The sequence below is a fragment of the Rattus norvegicus genome, chromosome 8, assembly GCF_036323735.1.
Source record: "Rattus norvegicus strain BN/NHsdMcwi chromosome 8, GRCr8, whole genome shotgun sequence".
NCBI lineage: Eukaryota > Metazoa > Chordata > Mammalia > Rodentia > Muridae > Rattus > Rattus norvegicus.
This window is the reverse complement of record NC_086026.1, coordinates 130,283,250-130,299,055: the sequence shown is the minus strand read 5'-3', so window position 1 is coordinate 130,299,055 and position 15,806 is coordinate 130,283,250. Positions and strand designations below refer to the sequence as shown.

At 44.5% G+C, this 15,806-nt stretch overlaps 1 protein-coding gene across 10 annotated transcripts in view; it reads right to left on the bottom strand.

Annotated features, from left to right (window-relative positions):
- Window positions 1-1,054: 1,054 nt before the first annotated feature.
- Nktr (natural killer cell triggering receptor) overlaps window positions 1,055-15,806 on the bottom strand; it is a 42,461-nt gene continuing 27,709 nt past the window's right edge. For 5 of the 10 annotated variants that reach the window (XM_039082739.2, XM_063264711.1, XM_063264712.1 and 2 more), the window contains 10 exons: window positions 15,561-15,706; window positions 14,554-14,776; window positions 13,223-13,378; window positions 11,457-11,544; window positions 10,876-11,021; window positions 6,884-9,748; window positions 6,043-6,138; window positions 5,352-5,408; window positions 4,716-4,820; window positions 1,055-3,582 (listed from right to left, as the gene is read on the bottom strand). In XM_039082739.2, the coding sequence (XP_038938667.1) occupies window positions 3,495-3,582; window positions 4,716-4,820; window positions 5,352-5,408; window positions 6,043-6,138; window positions 6,884-9,748; window positions 10,876-11,021; window positions 11,457-11,544; window positions 13,223-13,378; window positions 14,554-14,776; window positions 15,561-15,706 (3,970 nt within the window). In that variant the 3' untranslated portion in view covers window positions 1,055-3,494. The other 5 variants (NM_001427410.1, XM_039082741.2, XM_063264713.1 and 2 more) reach the window with 5 other exon arrangements.

Genomic DNA, 15,806 nt, shown 5'->3' with positions numbered 1-15,806 from the left:
GGTCGAGGGTTAGGGCTTAGTGGACATAGGCACAGTTCTAGCCCTTTGAGCAATCACTTTCTGCCATGGTATCTCCCAAGTTCCTCGGACTCAGGAGCTGGGTCGTACTGCTGGTATCAGGTTTGGTATTGAGGAAGACAGCATTAACACTGGACTGTTGTAAACCACAGGGAGGAAGCAGCTATGGCAAGAGGCCCTGGCTTCAGAAGAATGCAGCTTGTGCTGTGGTGTACTGATTTCATAGTGCTGAGCTCTCTCTCAAACCTTGTGAGCTGCTATGTAGGTTTTTGGAAGTGAACCTGGATCCTCTGGAAGAGCAGCCAGTGCTCTTCATCCACTGAAACCCACCGAGCTCCTACATCCCTCACAGGGCTGTGGGCTCAGGCCTTTCAAAGTTCTGTGAACTCTACAAAGACAACAGACTTCACTGGTGTCCTCTTTTGGGGAACAAGGTCTCATGTAGCCCAGTCTGACCTTTAGTGGACCCTCCTGTCTCCATCTTCCAAGTGCCAGGACCACAGGCTTATGAGGCCAAGCCTAGCTAATTTTCTTTTGAAAACATGTTAAGAGTCTTACACTATGCAGTCCCCTCTGGCCTTGAGCTGAAGAGATCATCTACCTGCCTCTGCACTACCACACCTGGCATTTTCTTTAAATATTAAAGCTCCCGCATTTGACAATTTTTAGTGTTCCAGCTTGGGGAAACACTATTTAGAAAACTCAGTTATCTGCAAACAAGGCAGCAGGTTCCAGGGTTCACTGTACTTGCCCAGCAGATCCTCATCTGTGTTCAAATGTCACTCCTGTCTGTCTGATGGGTGCCCCAGCAGTCAGAGGACTTGCTCCTAGGCAGAGCATTAGAGGCTGGAATTGCTTACTTTCCTCAGCTGAGGACAGCAGGAGACCTGGAGTTGCATCCCACCAGAGGGTATGTTTCTGACAGGCTCTCCCAGGTCACTCCTGCACCCCAGTAACCTGCCAATGGACAAGTCTCTTTACTTGCTGTATTAGAAACCGACTGGAGTCTGAGCAAAGAAAGACCAAGCAGGCAGACTCAAATTTTGCATGTATTTTCATTTTTACAAGAGCCTTTTCAAGTTGTAGAGAAATTTAATAGAAGTATATACAAATTAGACACTGCTAGTATGTACAAAAGTATTTTCTACATTTTTGAACAATATCAACTATGCCACTTGCAGTAAACAGGATGTTACAAAATCATCCAATAAAGCATTTTCTATTAAGCACATTACACAACATAATTCAATTTTATTAAAAAAATAACTTCAAAATACAGAATGATCCTGGTTAGGAAGAAAAGCCATTTCTGTAGTTCACTTGGGTATAAACAGCAAGGCTGACACTACTGAATATGAGCGCCTGTCTGGTACAGGTTAAACCCTGTCCACAGTGGCAGTAGGTGGTAGGTGGATGCCCTTCCTCTCCCTATGCTAATCCCCAGAACCTGCCAATGTCTCTAACTCCTCTGGGGCCATGGGACTGCAAGTAGAGATTTATCTCTGGGGTTTGGTATAGTTACATTGACCCTTAAAGCAGGAGGAAGGCAGAGATTTTGAAGAAAGACGAAGATTCAAAGGGTCTCTGTTGGTTGAAGATCATGGCAAGGTCTACAGCAGGGGATGCGGGCATCCTCCAAGGGGTCTAGAGCCCCAGCTGCAGTCTATGAGAAAGTCACTCCTTCCCAGAGTCGCTGTGAGGAATGCACCCTTCCAGCCCTTAGTCATAGCCTTGAGCCTCTGAACCTACCATGCCTGATAGTCAATGACACACGGGCACTCTTAGGCTGAGAAATTTGTGATGACTTGTTACGTACGCAACAACCGAACAATAATATATGGCCCAATAGTGACCTTTTCTTACTAATTCCATTTGTCAGTGTGTTTGTCCTCTTGAATGCATTCTTCCCAGCGAATACTAGATTCAAACACCCTTCTTTGTAGGCAACTTTAAAGGGGGTGGGGGTTGGGGGAGGAACCACTCACTATAAACCACATATTTAATCTGCCAAGCACTGAGTTCTGATGTTATCCCGCTTTCTAATTAACTAATTTACAGATATGGTGAACAACAGCCGGCTGTTTACACACATCAGAGTGACAGCAGCATTTGTGGGGTGCCAATCTCCGAACCCATAGCTAGATGCGTGCTAAGCACATGCTATCTATCACTGAGCCACATGGCCCTGGAAGACTATTTTCATACACCCAGTACCCGCCCTCAATTTGACCAGGACATTAGTAAGATCCCAAGGCTTTTTCTCTTCCTAAATACACCAGCCAGGTCTGGGTGAAATAGGATGGTATAGACTTCTACACCATATACCTGACAGGAATTCTGTGAACTGGATTAAACCGGCACTAAGGTGATTAAGTACACTTGGGGAAAGAATGTGAACTAAAGAGTAAAACAAAGAAACAAACCCACACTAGTTTTGACAGGTTGACAGGTTAGATTCTTCCTGGGGCCTGCCACCCGTCTGTCCCCAACTTCTGTCCTGGGTCTCCTCCATCAGGCAGAACTTCCTGGAGCCAGTGGGGTCTCAACACGAACAGAACAGATGGCTGAGGCGGGGCTGCTGCTGCTGACACAGTGAGAGTGACGTCTGAAGCCCCATCTGTAGCTGGCTCTTTAGCACACGTGCAGAACAAGATGACCAGTCTTACAGGTTCTGTTTCAAGGGACCTGCACCACATATCTGTGTTTGGGAGAAGCCCCTACACCCATAGTGAATCCAGCTCAGAAGAAATAATTTTTGGTGCCAGTGAATTAAAAAAAAAAAAAATCACAATTCATTTCCTGGCATCGGGAAATGCTGTAAATGATGATACGACGTATGAGGGGCCAAAGGCACCAAGCACCAAAGCAGGAGCTGGGGTGGCAACACAGTCACTATCTGAGCTTCTGGCATTCACTGTGAGAAGGCAGAGCCCTTAGACAGTGTGGGTGTTCACAGCTGGAACGGACTGCTGCAGACATGGTGGTATGGGCTACCACCCTGCACACCTGGCCATAATCAATACGGATGTGGACAGTCTGATCTGACAGCGTATAGAGAAGACAACCAGCATGGGGACACAGAAACATGTGTCTTGTGACAGCTCTCCACAAATCTGTCTGGCAGCATGGACACTAAAACCTGAAACACTGACAAAAAGAAACCTGGATTCTATGGACAATGTGATACATAGAAAACCTACCTACAGTAACACTGCAAATTATACTTAACATCAAATTTATTATTTCTTGATTCAAGAAAATGAAAATTCCATAGTTGCCTACTGTAAAATGGGGCATAAAAATATTTCTAGGGACATCTGCACTTTAAATTCTTCTGCACACATGTAAGCAAGTGACAAGAAATACCCACTACTGGATTGAGGTCTAAGACTAACACACAACAGATTGCCGTCCAGTTTCGTACACTTTAAGTTACCAGGTATTTACAGTTAAGACACAACCTGTACAGAGACACCTCAGCTGTATCTGCTGCTCTCACTGGGGCTCCGGTGACGAGAGTAACTTCTGTCACTTTCACTGTCCGAGCCATAGGACCTAATACTCCTGCATAAAAGAACAAAACAACAAAACAGCCATCAACTCCCAGTTTTGGTTTTAACCTATGGCAACACTATAGGTCTTTCAAGGATGCTTTAAATGGTAAATGGTAGCAAAAACCAAGGTTAAGATAACAAAGAAACCTCACAAGAGTGGGAAACTTACTTAAAATCCATTCATAAGAATGAGCAAACTATTCTTCTACTATACCCAGTGAATGTCGATACTAGACGAGACTGGAGCAGGAAGAGGTTAAAGGTACAGAGGGAGTCTCACTAAAGTGGGTGTGGGCTTGGTTATGGTGGTCATTCAGCCCATCTAAAAATCTCTTCTGAGATCTAGTCCACATGTTATAGTAAGCATCATCCCACTACAACGAGTAGACCAAGTACAAGGGCTCAAGGGCAGCTTGAGACAGTGGACAGGCAAGCTCCTTCACAGAAAACCCCCAGGGTCCAAGGGTCAGTGGATGGGTGTGGGGTGTTCCCAGGGCAATGGGCTGCAGTGAAGAACTGAGAAGTGGGGGTTGGGGGTGGGAGTTTAGTGATCACTTCAAAACACAAAGACAAGCAATGGAGATGGCTCTTTTGTTTCTGGGCACAAGGAAAGCTCTAGAACATTAGAGGGTTCATGCACGGCATGTCTAGCTGGCAGCCGTGGATACAAGGGGGTATCTATGTGTACTGCCTATAGAAAGATTTTTGGGCTTGCAATGAATAAGGGTGACAACAGTCATCAGCAAGGGATAATACAAGACTCACAATCAGGTTACATCTTATTAAATAAATGACAAGATATAAGATTCAACCCTGTGTCTTATATGACTGCTGCTGAGACAATCATGACTTAATAAAATGACAGACTGGCTGTTTCAGAAAATTAGCCTGACTTCCAGAAGTGAACTATGATTTAGTCTTCGTCTTACTCCTCTCCTTCCAAAAGAAATGTTTACTCAGAGCTATGTGACTATTTGAAAACCCATTTTAGTGTCAACTCTAAAACAATGATCAGCGACTCACCTGCCAACTCCCAGTGCCAAGGCCATGTTTAAAAGCTGTTTGTTTGTAGGCCAATGGCACCAAAGGGGAGGCACTCCACTGATGGCCCACTCACTCCCAGTGCATAACCCAGGGACCCACCTGGACCGCCTGTTGTAACTTCTACCCCGATGGTAACTGTCACTCCTCTGGCTGCGGCTGCGGCTACGACTCCGGCTGTAGTAGCTGTCGTAGGTGTAGGATCTGCTTAAATAGCAATGACACACAGTGTTCCACTCAGATACAGAAAGTCTCCCTTTAGGGCCATCAGAGGGCGCTGTCTGTCTCACACCGGTACTCTATGGAGGTGTGAGGGCAGTTGCATAGAAGTTCTAGGAACATCCAGCAATTGCACCCAAATGGACTTACCATGTTAAAGAGAAAAATGTTAATTTCTTTTCTGCATTGAAAAATATCACAAAGTTGACATGGAGTTAGTGTGACTGAATCTCTCTTACTCGGCAATTATACTCACAAGCACCTGCCGTTACGATTGGATACTGTCATTTCTGACTGGAGCACAGTGGGCCAACAGATAAAAATTATATCATCTAAGTGCAAATTTAGAAGATAAACATATGCACTGAAGTTATTTAATTAAAAATGCAACACTTAGGCTAAGGAATAAGCTCCGAGGCAGTAGATGTGCTGTGTTTTATGCCTGAGGCCCTGAGATCAACCTGCAGCAGCACAAGCCAATCCCTACCCAGCACTCTGGGGCCTCCCAGCAACACTTACCTGGAGCGGCTGTGGGGGTCATAGGAGCTGCTCCTGGACCGGCTCCTGCTGGATGTCCTGGTATGGACCACAGAGGCTGTCACCTTGTGCATTAGGGCACAGGCCACAGTAACAATCTAGACATTTTTTGCCCATCAATGTGAAAATACAGTGAAATGACTTAACTATTTTGTGTTCACCTCAAGTATACTGGAATCTCTTTTGAAAACCTTTGTATTCCATCAGAAGATTAAGCTTTAGGGAGTTCTCCTCTCCACTGAGTGGGAAGGGAGAAGGCCCACTTACATGAGTGGTCACAGCAGAAAATATCACAAGGCCAAAGAGAGCAGCAGCAGGGAAATAGAAAACCTTGGCCCAGCACTCACTTTCCTCGTGGTTTCCTCGATATAGCCTATTGTAACCCCTCAATAGGTCAAGAAGAGGTGACTGTGCTTGTGACCTCAGTGACATCTATGCACAGAGCAGGTAGGAGTGGCATGACCTCTCAAGTCAATTGCTTCTTTACCTTACTCTGGTAAGATCTCATCAAGGAACAGCCACGCAAAGTTCCAGAGCTCTCAGAGAGCTGGATAAGAAAACAGCTTAGGGTGGTATTTGACAAGGACAGACTAACAGCTGTCCTGCTGTGTCCCAGAAGTGGTCTACTCTAAGTGACTGGATACCACTCAGCAGGATGAGACCACAAGCTTACCTGTGGCTATGGAAACTTCCATAGGAACTGCTCCGGCTGCGGGTTCGGCCTCTGCTATACCAGCCCCTGCTTCGGCTTCTAGAGTAGCTTCTTGATCTACAATGGAATGGGTGAGAAAGCACATGTACACTCCCCACACTGCTGGGATGAACAGGGCAGGAGGGGAACAAAACCAGGGTAAGGTCTCTTTACAAACTCTACTCACTGGACGGGGTCATGTACTGCAAAGGAAGCAATCCAGAAGCCACCATGGTTTGTTTAATCAATGAAATAAAGTCACAGAAGACTCCAACAGATACATTTACATGCTCATGAACACAACTACTCACTGGCTTCCTGTTCCTGTGAACCCCCTTTTCTTAGCTTTACTTCCACTCTTTGTACTCTCCCGTCTTTCCTGACGACCTGATCACAAAGCTCAACTTAGATGTGTACCTGGAACAGCAACTTTGCCTGCGTGGCGTGGTGTGGCGTGGCGTGGCATGTACCTTTTACACATGTAAACAAGTAGTAAGATCAATGATCTCCAAGCCCTACAGAGTCTGCTCAAAAGATTCTATGCAAAGGCATGGCAACCTGCACAAGGCCAGCTACTTCACACCTTTGAATATGGAGAACTTGCCACCAATCATGACAAGAAGAGCCTTCCTTGTCCAAGTGATAAACTATACTCTGTTCGGAGGGTCGATGCTTTGTTCTGAAATGCCTGCCCCCTTCTCTGTCCTCTCTCAGTAGTTTGGTCATATGGAACAGTGATCACACTTCTAATGCGGATGTTTTCCTGAGCTAAATGAGAGCAGATTCTCCTCAAGGGTAAAAGAGGAAAGAAACTATTTCTTACCGGTAAGATGAGGTGGAACTTCTAGATCGACTTCGTGAGTGACTGTATGAGACAGACCTTGTTCTGTGTCGAGATTTGGTTTCAGATTTACTTCGAGATCTGTGTGGACTCCTGGACTGACTATCGCCATCCCGACTAGGTGTCTGCTCATCACTGGAACTCTCTTGATTCCGTGGCCTCCGATTCAGGCGTGCTGTCTTTCTTACTTCATCAAAGAGAGACCCAGGCCGAACTTTATTTTTGCTTTTGATTTCTATTCTCAAGCCTTGTGGTTTCACTTCAGGCACGGTAGACAAAGCCTTTACATCTACAGTGCTGGATGTGGTTGCAGCAGACACTGCCACATTCCCTATACCTTGCAGTGGCTTCCACTTATCTGTGAGGTTCACCTGGCTCTTCTCAGCCCCCTCCTTCTTTCCAGCAATCTCTACAGGACTGGTCAAGCTGGTAGAGCTGTCCTGTTTAGCCCCACTTTCACCCAAGGTCTTGCTTTCAGACACACTGCTCTCTTGTTTCCCTCCTGATCTGGGATGTGCTATGTGCTCATCCTGCTCTGGAATAAGGCTGATCTCTGGGCTGTCTAGCCTGTGGTTTGCTAAAGGGGACACCCCCTCTCCCTTTGCAGGGGAAGTCCTATCGGGGGTGCAAATCTCCATGTTGTCATCTGTCTGAAGCACATCCTCCCCTCCACCTGGGACAGGCTCTTCAAGGTGCTGGGTGCTAGGGGGAGAGCTGGTCGAGTTTTCCTCCACTTTCAGAGGTGCAGGGCAAGAGTTGAGATCATGCTCACCCTCTGCAAGTGAGTCCTGCTCTAAAGTACCCATTTTGGGTTTATTTGGGCAGCTACCTTCATTACAGGTTTTCTCTCCTTTTGGAGTATTGTCTTTCACAGCCTCATACTTCTCAGAGACATGCTTTTTCTCTTTCGGGTCCTGCATAAGTTGCTTTCCATTCACCTCCTCTTCTTCCTCCTCCTCCTCCCCAAACTCGAGTGGAGGTTGCCAGTGGAAAGCTTGCTTCCGTTTTGGAGCCTTGTGCCTTTTGTCTTTTTTGGCTTTTGATTTCTCTCTCTCCCCTTTAAGACTATCCTTCAAATGTTTTTGCTTCTGGGGCTCCACTCTAGTGTTCCCCAAGTTGGAGCAGGAGCTCTCTGATTCAGAGGCTGAAGACCGTGACCTCCTAGACTTCCAGGCACCATCGCTGCCAGGCAGGGAAGTGTTTGTTGGAGGTTTGGCTGGGGGTTTGGCTTTGATGTGACTCTGGCCAACTTCTGACTCGGAGTCTGATGAAGCTTCCCCCTCCTCCTTATCAGAACATCTCCGGGGATCACTTTTCCTGCTCTTTGTCACATCTTGTTCTGAGTTTGATTCAGAGTCCCATTTACTCCCAGCACAGTTCTTTCCTTTGGACACACTGTCACCTCTAGAGTGATCAGGAAGATCACCTTTCAGAGTTCTCTTTTTAGAATGAGAACATTCCCATTCAGGCTTGGATTTTCCTTCTTCTCTGCCTTTCCCCTGTTTACCATTCAACATTTCCACTTTTCCCTGCTTTTCCTTCTCTGGGGCTGAGTGTACTCCTTGAACATGTGACTGTTCACTGTCTGAAGAGTAATCTAAAGATGATCTGCTTTCACTATACTTCCTGTGACGTGAAGACTTCTCTCTGCCTTTGGCGTATGTACTGTGAGGTGTCTTTTCAGAGCTGCTGCGGTGTCTTTTATTTGAAGTGATACTTTTTTTCCTGCTGGATCTAAATGTGGCTCGTCTTCCATTGTCACTGCTAACAGAAGTGTATGAAGATGACCTGCTGTGCCGGGAGCCATCACTGTACTTATCTGGCGAGTGAAACCTAGAGGATGGAGACCTAGAGAGCGAGCGGGACGTAGGTACACTTCGTGACCTTGACCTCGTGTATGATCTGGAGGATGACCTGCTCCTAGAAGACTTGCTCCTTGACCTTCCTGAGCTTCCAGAACTTCTATCACTGTACTTTGAATAAGCACTCCCATCACTTTCTGAAGCTTTTTCTCTTTTGTGATAAGACGAGGAACTCACAGTTCCTTTAACATTTGTTAAATTGTATGTGATTTGTATAGGCAGCAAGTGGGTTGTTTTAGCTTTCATCTCCTGAATTCGCTCGTAAGAGGGCTTCCAGGGCTTCTGTCCAGGCTTCCACCTAGAAGGGGGAGGGCTGTCACTCAATGGTATTACAGGAATGTTTTCTGCTGCCACTGGCTGCACAAGCACACTTCCATTCTGTGGCATTGATGACCTTAAAGGTTCTGTCTTAACTGGCTTATTTTCACTCAGCTGAGCAGGTTTTTTGGGGGATACTGATGTTGTTCTTCGGGGCCCAGACCTGGAACTAGATCTAGACTTTGATCTATTATGAGAGCGCGATGAGGATTCTGACGCAGCCCTTGATCTAGAGCTCCCTCTAGAATCTGATCCTGAATGACACTTGGATCTGTAGGAGTCTCTGCTGGAGCGGGTGGAAGCGCTCCGGTCATCTCGGTCTGATTTGGACCAATCCCGCTTTGACGAGCACTGAGAGGATGAGGAGGCGTGAGGTCTCCTTTCTCCAACACTGGAGGACTTCACTCGGTGGGTGGGAGATCTTGAGGGTTCCAAATCAGGTGGCATAACTATCCTCCTCTTCTTTGTCTGTCTGTGTCTTCGGCAATGTTTCTGCTTTTTAGCTTTTTTTTTATGCTTAAGCTTCTTTTCCTTCCGGCGTTTTCTGTGGTGACCATCAGAGTGCCTTGCTGTACTAAGGTCTGAATAGTACCCATTATAGGACCATGATCGGGATCTCTGGGACAAGCTCCTTTCATCCCATCTGCTTGAACAGGGGTCACTTAGCCTGTAAGTGGAGGAGCACAGCATGCATGTGGTCATCTGTGAATGCTATGTCTTAAAAACACACACACATCTAACTGACAACAAAGTACTCGACTCCATCAACACGAACATAAACCAGAGTGATGATAACGATTAGCAGACTTTTTTACAAAACATCCTTGGGTTGTTTTATTCGATATATTTTCATTTCATATACATTGGTGTTTTGCCTGCATGTGTATTTGTGTCAGGGTGTCAGATCCTCTGGAACTGAAGACAGTTGTGAACTGCCATGTGGGTGCTGGGAATTGAACCCAGGTCCTCTAGAAGAGTAGTCAAGGCTCTTAACCTCTCAGCCATCTCCCCAGTCCCAAGATCCTTGTTTTTAAGCAAAGACTCTGAATGTCTATAAAAATCATTGCAACTAACCAGAAGTTTAGCTCATGATATGATCTACTAACAATCTTCTCCCTCTAAAAGCAATTACTGAGAGAGAGTGAAGCCCAGGTCCCAAGCAATCTTGCTGATGAATCACTTGTTTCTGTGGTACTGGGCACTGGACTCAGGACCTTATGCATGCTAAGCAAACACTCTACTATAGAGCTGGATACCCAGCCTTGAACCTATTTTTTCTTTGTAAAAAAGTATACACATATGTATGCTTGTATGTGTGCAGGTGCACATGTGCACATGTGCGGAGGGCACCTCAGGTGTCATTCTTTTTTTTTTTTTTAAAGATTTATTCATTTATTATATATAAGTACACTGTAGCTGTCTTCAGATACACCAGAAGAGGGCATCGGATCTCTTTACAGATGGTTGTGAGCCACCATGTGGTTGCTGGGATTGAACTCAGGACCTCTGGAAGAGTAGTCAGGTGCTCTTAACCGCTGAGCCATCTCTCCAGCCCCTCAGGTGTCATTCTTAAGAACACTAATTTCTTTGAAAGCATATCTCATTGTCCTAAGGTTCATCGGTAGACACCTGCCCAGCAATGGGGTTACAAAGTGCTTCCTGCTTCACGTAGCTTTTCATATACATTTTGGGTTGCTCATGCTTTAATAACTAATCCCCTTCTTTTGAGAAGACAGGATCCTGTTATGTGGTCTAGGACATCCTGGAGCTCATTAGGTACCCAGCCTGGCTTACTTGTCTCCTTTGCTCCACTTCTCTCCGCTCGGTGGCCTGTAGGCTCTCAGTCTCTGCATCTCCTCCTTCCAGTGAGGTGGGGTTTCACTGCTGTCATCATCTTCGGACTCGGAGTGGGATCTTGACCTTGGAGGTGTGTGATAGCGCTTTAAACACAGAGAGGGTAATAACTGTTCTAAAAATGCCTCTTATAGAACAAGAGTCAGAAAAAAAAATCTAATGAAGCCACTGATTTAAGTATCAACTTAGGAAAGTAAGAAGTTATTTCAAATACAAGACAAGAGGCAAGACATTCACCTGGAATCTTGAAGTTCCCTTTGCAGTCCTAACACATTCGTTAGCCTCCATTATTCAGAACAAAATTTCTCAAAATACTGTTTCATGGATTATGTCACTGAATATTTAAATCCACCCACAGCTGTACCTACCAATGGTAGCACCTTTCCAAAGCTTTGGGAAATAAAAACAATTTCTTTAGTAAAAAAAATTTCATCTAAAATTAAACCTCTGACTTTTAAAATAAAATGTTAAATTAATATTTAGGTAAACAATTTGAAAAAAGAAAGTTTTAACATACGTACAATTGTTCCTCTTCCCTTGATTTTCCGTCCAGACTTTGATACAGATGGTTTCTGATCACTTACAACAGGTGCAACATCTGGAACATTCCTGAAAGAGTTCAGAGTGACAATTAAAAACACCAAGAGCCGGAATAGTCTTCTCAACATTCAATGTACAACTACAGTCTTTACAAAGCCAGGTCTCCTATTTCATGACATGAAACTACATGAAATCCAAATGTCAACATCCATAAAGCTTCATGGGCATGGCTACATCATCCACATCACCACATACAGACACGACTGCCACTTGACACGCTACACAGTGAGAGGTGTGTGACCTCCCACTGTAGACTGCCAAATGACAGCACTGACAAATGCTCTAACAGAGACACTAACTTGAGCTCTAGATGGAGTGATCTTGCCCCAGGAAAATTCCATTCATCCCATTAGTAAATATTTATTTGGAAGAAAAATAGGGGGTTTTTTTGTTGTTGTTTTTTGTTCTTTTTTTTTTAAATACTGAAGATCAGTACAGGAAAGCCAGGCATGCTAATATATACATACCTATAATCCCACCATGTGAAGGAGTTCAGTGCTAGCCTAGGTTCTACAACAAGACCCTGTCTAAAAGTAAACGAAGAAAAAACAAAAACTGTTGAAGGGCTGGGGCACAGCTTGTTTGATTTCTTGTAACTCCTCACAGGAAAGTACAGCTTATACTACTGACGTACTTTTGCTCAAATAACAACACTCTTCTCTCCTCCCTTTCCACCTCCCTCTTCTGAGACTAGACCTTGTTTCAGTGTTCACGATGGACACCAACTCTGCAGTCAAATATCCCTATCTACTGCTAGGACTACATGCATATGTCTTCATGCCTGGCTGTGTCTTCTTCACATTCCTCAACTGTAGCCTAATAGACAAAGTACATTAAACAGTATTTTCTGAGACTAAATCTCAAGCCACAATTCAGGGAAACTACAATAGTATTTATGATACTAAATTGTATCTCCAGTCACCATGTAATTAACTTTGCACTATCGAAATTGAAACTGATTTCACCACTCAGTTGGATTCAGAGCTCAATGAACCTGATAACCCATTCTGAAAAGACTCTCCCCTTTAACAAAAGGCCAATGCAGCACGATCAGTAATATAACCTTCCCTGACAGCATATACATACCTGCAACCCTAATATTCTAGACAATAAAGCAGAAGGATTCCAAGTTCGAGGCTAACCTGAGATACATAGCAAGATCCTGTCTTCAAAAATAAGCAAACAAAAAATACAGACCAAAACAACAAAATACACCCTCTTCGTTGACTAACTTGCCCTATTTCCTTTACCTAATCAGGTATTCAAGCGTGGATTCTGTCAGGGAGGTACACGTCATTACTTAGTGTGACTGACTACCCATAACATTTTCTGTGTACTCTGAGCGTGAGTCGTGGGGAGTGCGCGTGAAGCTGCAGTGCACTGATGGGCTTACCCATCAGTGAGATAAAAGTATACAGTGTGATAGCTAACATCACTGTCAACCTGACTGGACATCCCATCCCTACAAGACTGGGCATACTAACTCTCCCACGTGCTAGGGCCAGTGCAGATTAAAAGAGGAAGGAGAAAGCCAGCTGAGTGACAGCATCCTCTCCTTCTGCTTCGTGTCCTCTAGGCTGTGGGCTGCTCTATGGTATCCCCTCTGAAAAGAAAGTATGAGCAAGGTGCTTCTGTCAGGAACTAGACACAGTGCAGAAAAAAGAGACACAGCCATCAGCCTACTTACTGTTCAGGCTCCACAGCGACGGCAGGCACATCTCTTCTAAGTAAAAATCGGTTCTCGGGAACTGGAGGAATCTCTTCTGGTCGAACAACGGGCTTTTCTCTTTTAGTGTTTGAATCACCTGATCTTTTTTCATTCACATCACTCCTCTCAGAGTAACTAAAATAAATCAAGTCACCAATTTAGACATTAATGCCATCTCATAAAATAAAGGCAAGAGCAAGCTTACACTGGCTTCAATTTTGATTTTCACCAATCTATAAAACATCAACACAGTGAAAAATACCTAGCACTAAGAAAATTTTTAAAGTTAAAATTAAAAAGAGAAAAAAGTTGAGTGCTAAAATTCTGAAATGGAAGTTGTCAATGATTAATGTTTTCCTTCTTAAAAAACACACTTATCTATTTCCTTGTGTGTGCTGTGCACACACCATGATGTAGATGTGAGACACTACTTGTGGGAGATGGTACTCTCTCTTGACTATGTGTATCCCAGAAATCAAATCCAATTTGTCAGGCTTGATGAGAAGCCACTGAGGCAGCTCAATGGCCCAAGTTTTGCTTTAGGGAGAATCAGTTTTCTTCAGGGGTACAGACTCTGCCTATGCTCCACAGGGTGGCCCTGCACATTAAGTAGGCTCAGTAGCTTATTAAAAGAAAAACAAAGAGAAGGGAGATATAGTGGACAGGGGAATTCAAAGGAGGGATTAGGAGGTGAAGGATCAAATTACTTTGTAGACATGAAAGAAATTCTCAAAGTCAAAAATACTGTATTTTAAAAGAAAAACTTTTCAGGGACTGGAGAGATGGCTCATCAGTTAGGAGCACTGGCTGCTCTCCCAGAAGACCTGGGTTCATTGACTAGCACCCACACAGTAGTAGCTCACAAGTGCCTATAACTCCAAGACCTGTCACCCTCACGCAGGCACACATGCAGGAAAAACACTAATGCAAATAAAATTTTAAAAATGGGGGCTGGGGATTTAGCTCAGTGGTAGAGCGCTTACCTAGGAAGCGCAAGGCCCTGGGTTCGGACCCCAGCTCCGAAAAAAAGAACCAAAAAAAAAAAAAAAAATTTAAAAATGAATAAAAGAAGGTAAACACACACAAACACAAGAGAGAATTTTCAGGCATTAGGGCTGGTAAAATGGTTCAGTAAGCAGAGGCCTTAATCTGGAGAAAAGAGCAAGACAACTGCAAGCTGCCTCCCAATTGCCACTCCTAGATTGTTCCTTTTATCAGTTTAAAACCCAATGCTCCTTGCTTCTACAAGTACAGTAAGAACACTGAGTTCAGAGGTTCCTGTGCCTGGGTCAGCACAGACCCGCACTTACCCCTCAGGGCTCACTGTGCGCTTCCTTCTCAGTTCCTCTGAACCGCTCATCTCTTTCCGTCTCTTTTTAGTATGTCTGACTTTTGGCCTCCTCTTATGTCTCCTCCTTCTGATTCTCTCTCGTTCAACTTCGCTTTCTGAGGATGACTCTGAAGAGGAAGAGGAGTTGGAAGAAGAGTCCGAGTCTTCTGAATGTGTTGGTTTCTTCCTTTTTTTCTCAAAAACTTTTAATGGATATTTAAAAAAAAAAAATGACACATTAGTACTCGAGTCCAGTACACACCATCCAGAGTGAAAAACTGACTGCCGACTGTCATAGCTGCTTCATGAACAGCAAACTAACACAAGACTAGACTACACTCTTCCCCAGTTAGATATTGCCCTCACACACCACGACGTCTATTATTTTAAGTAATTGTGACAGAATAAACAAATGTCCAGGGAACACAAATGTACGCCACGGGTAGCCTAAGATTACACTGGAACAGAGACCTAAAATAGGGAGGGGTCACACAGATGCCTTAACAAAGAATGTTCTATACATGACGGCAGCAGGCACAAAGTCCCCAAGTGTCTGAATAATAATCAGTATAGCTAGAAGGCAATGAGTATGGGAAGAAAAAGTCGGAAAGACAACAGAGAGCTACGGGCCTCTGTGGTATCTGTGCAGGGGGATATGGATTACGTGTGCCTTAAGAGGATCATTCTGGTTGCTGCTAAAGACAAACCAAAGTAAAACAAGGCCATAAGCAAGGAAACCAGTGGGGACACTCCTGCTGATAAATCATCATAGGAAAACAGGAGAGAGGTAAGGTAGACAGCTATGAGAGAAAGGCAATAATCCAGGCCTGAGAGGGCCTGGATCAGCTGGCAGCTGGGTAGCAGCGAGGAGGAGGACTGCTGTCGGAGGGGATAAAGCATAGCACAGAGGCACCAATGCTCCCACTATCCACACATGCTTTCTTTACACCTCTCTGCCCTAGATCCTCCACCCTCCAAAGCTCTTACCATCTTTTGTCAACTTTGTGGCAAGCACTCCACAGTCAATAACTCGGACATCTGCATAAGGTCTGCTTGCAGCATCCGTTTTCAGATTTTCAATCTGTTCAATTACTTCAAAACCAGATATAACCAGTCCAAAGACAACATGAACCCTGTCATAATACAAATTCAAGTCGTAATAATTACGTTAGGAACATAATTGGGACAATTGTTGTAAAAAATATTTATCTACCTAACTAGAAACAACTCCAA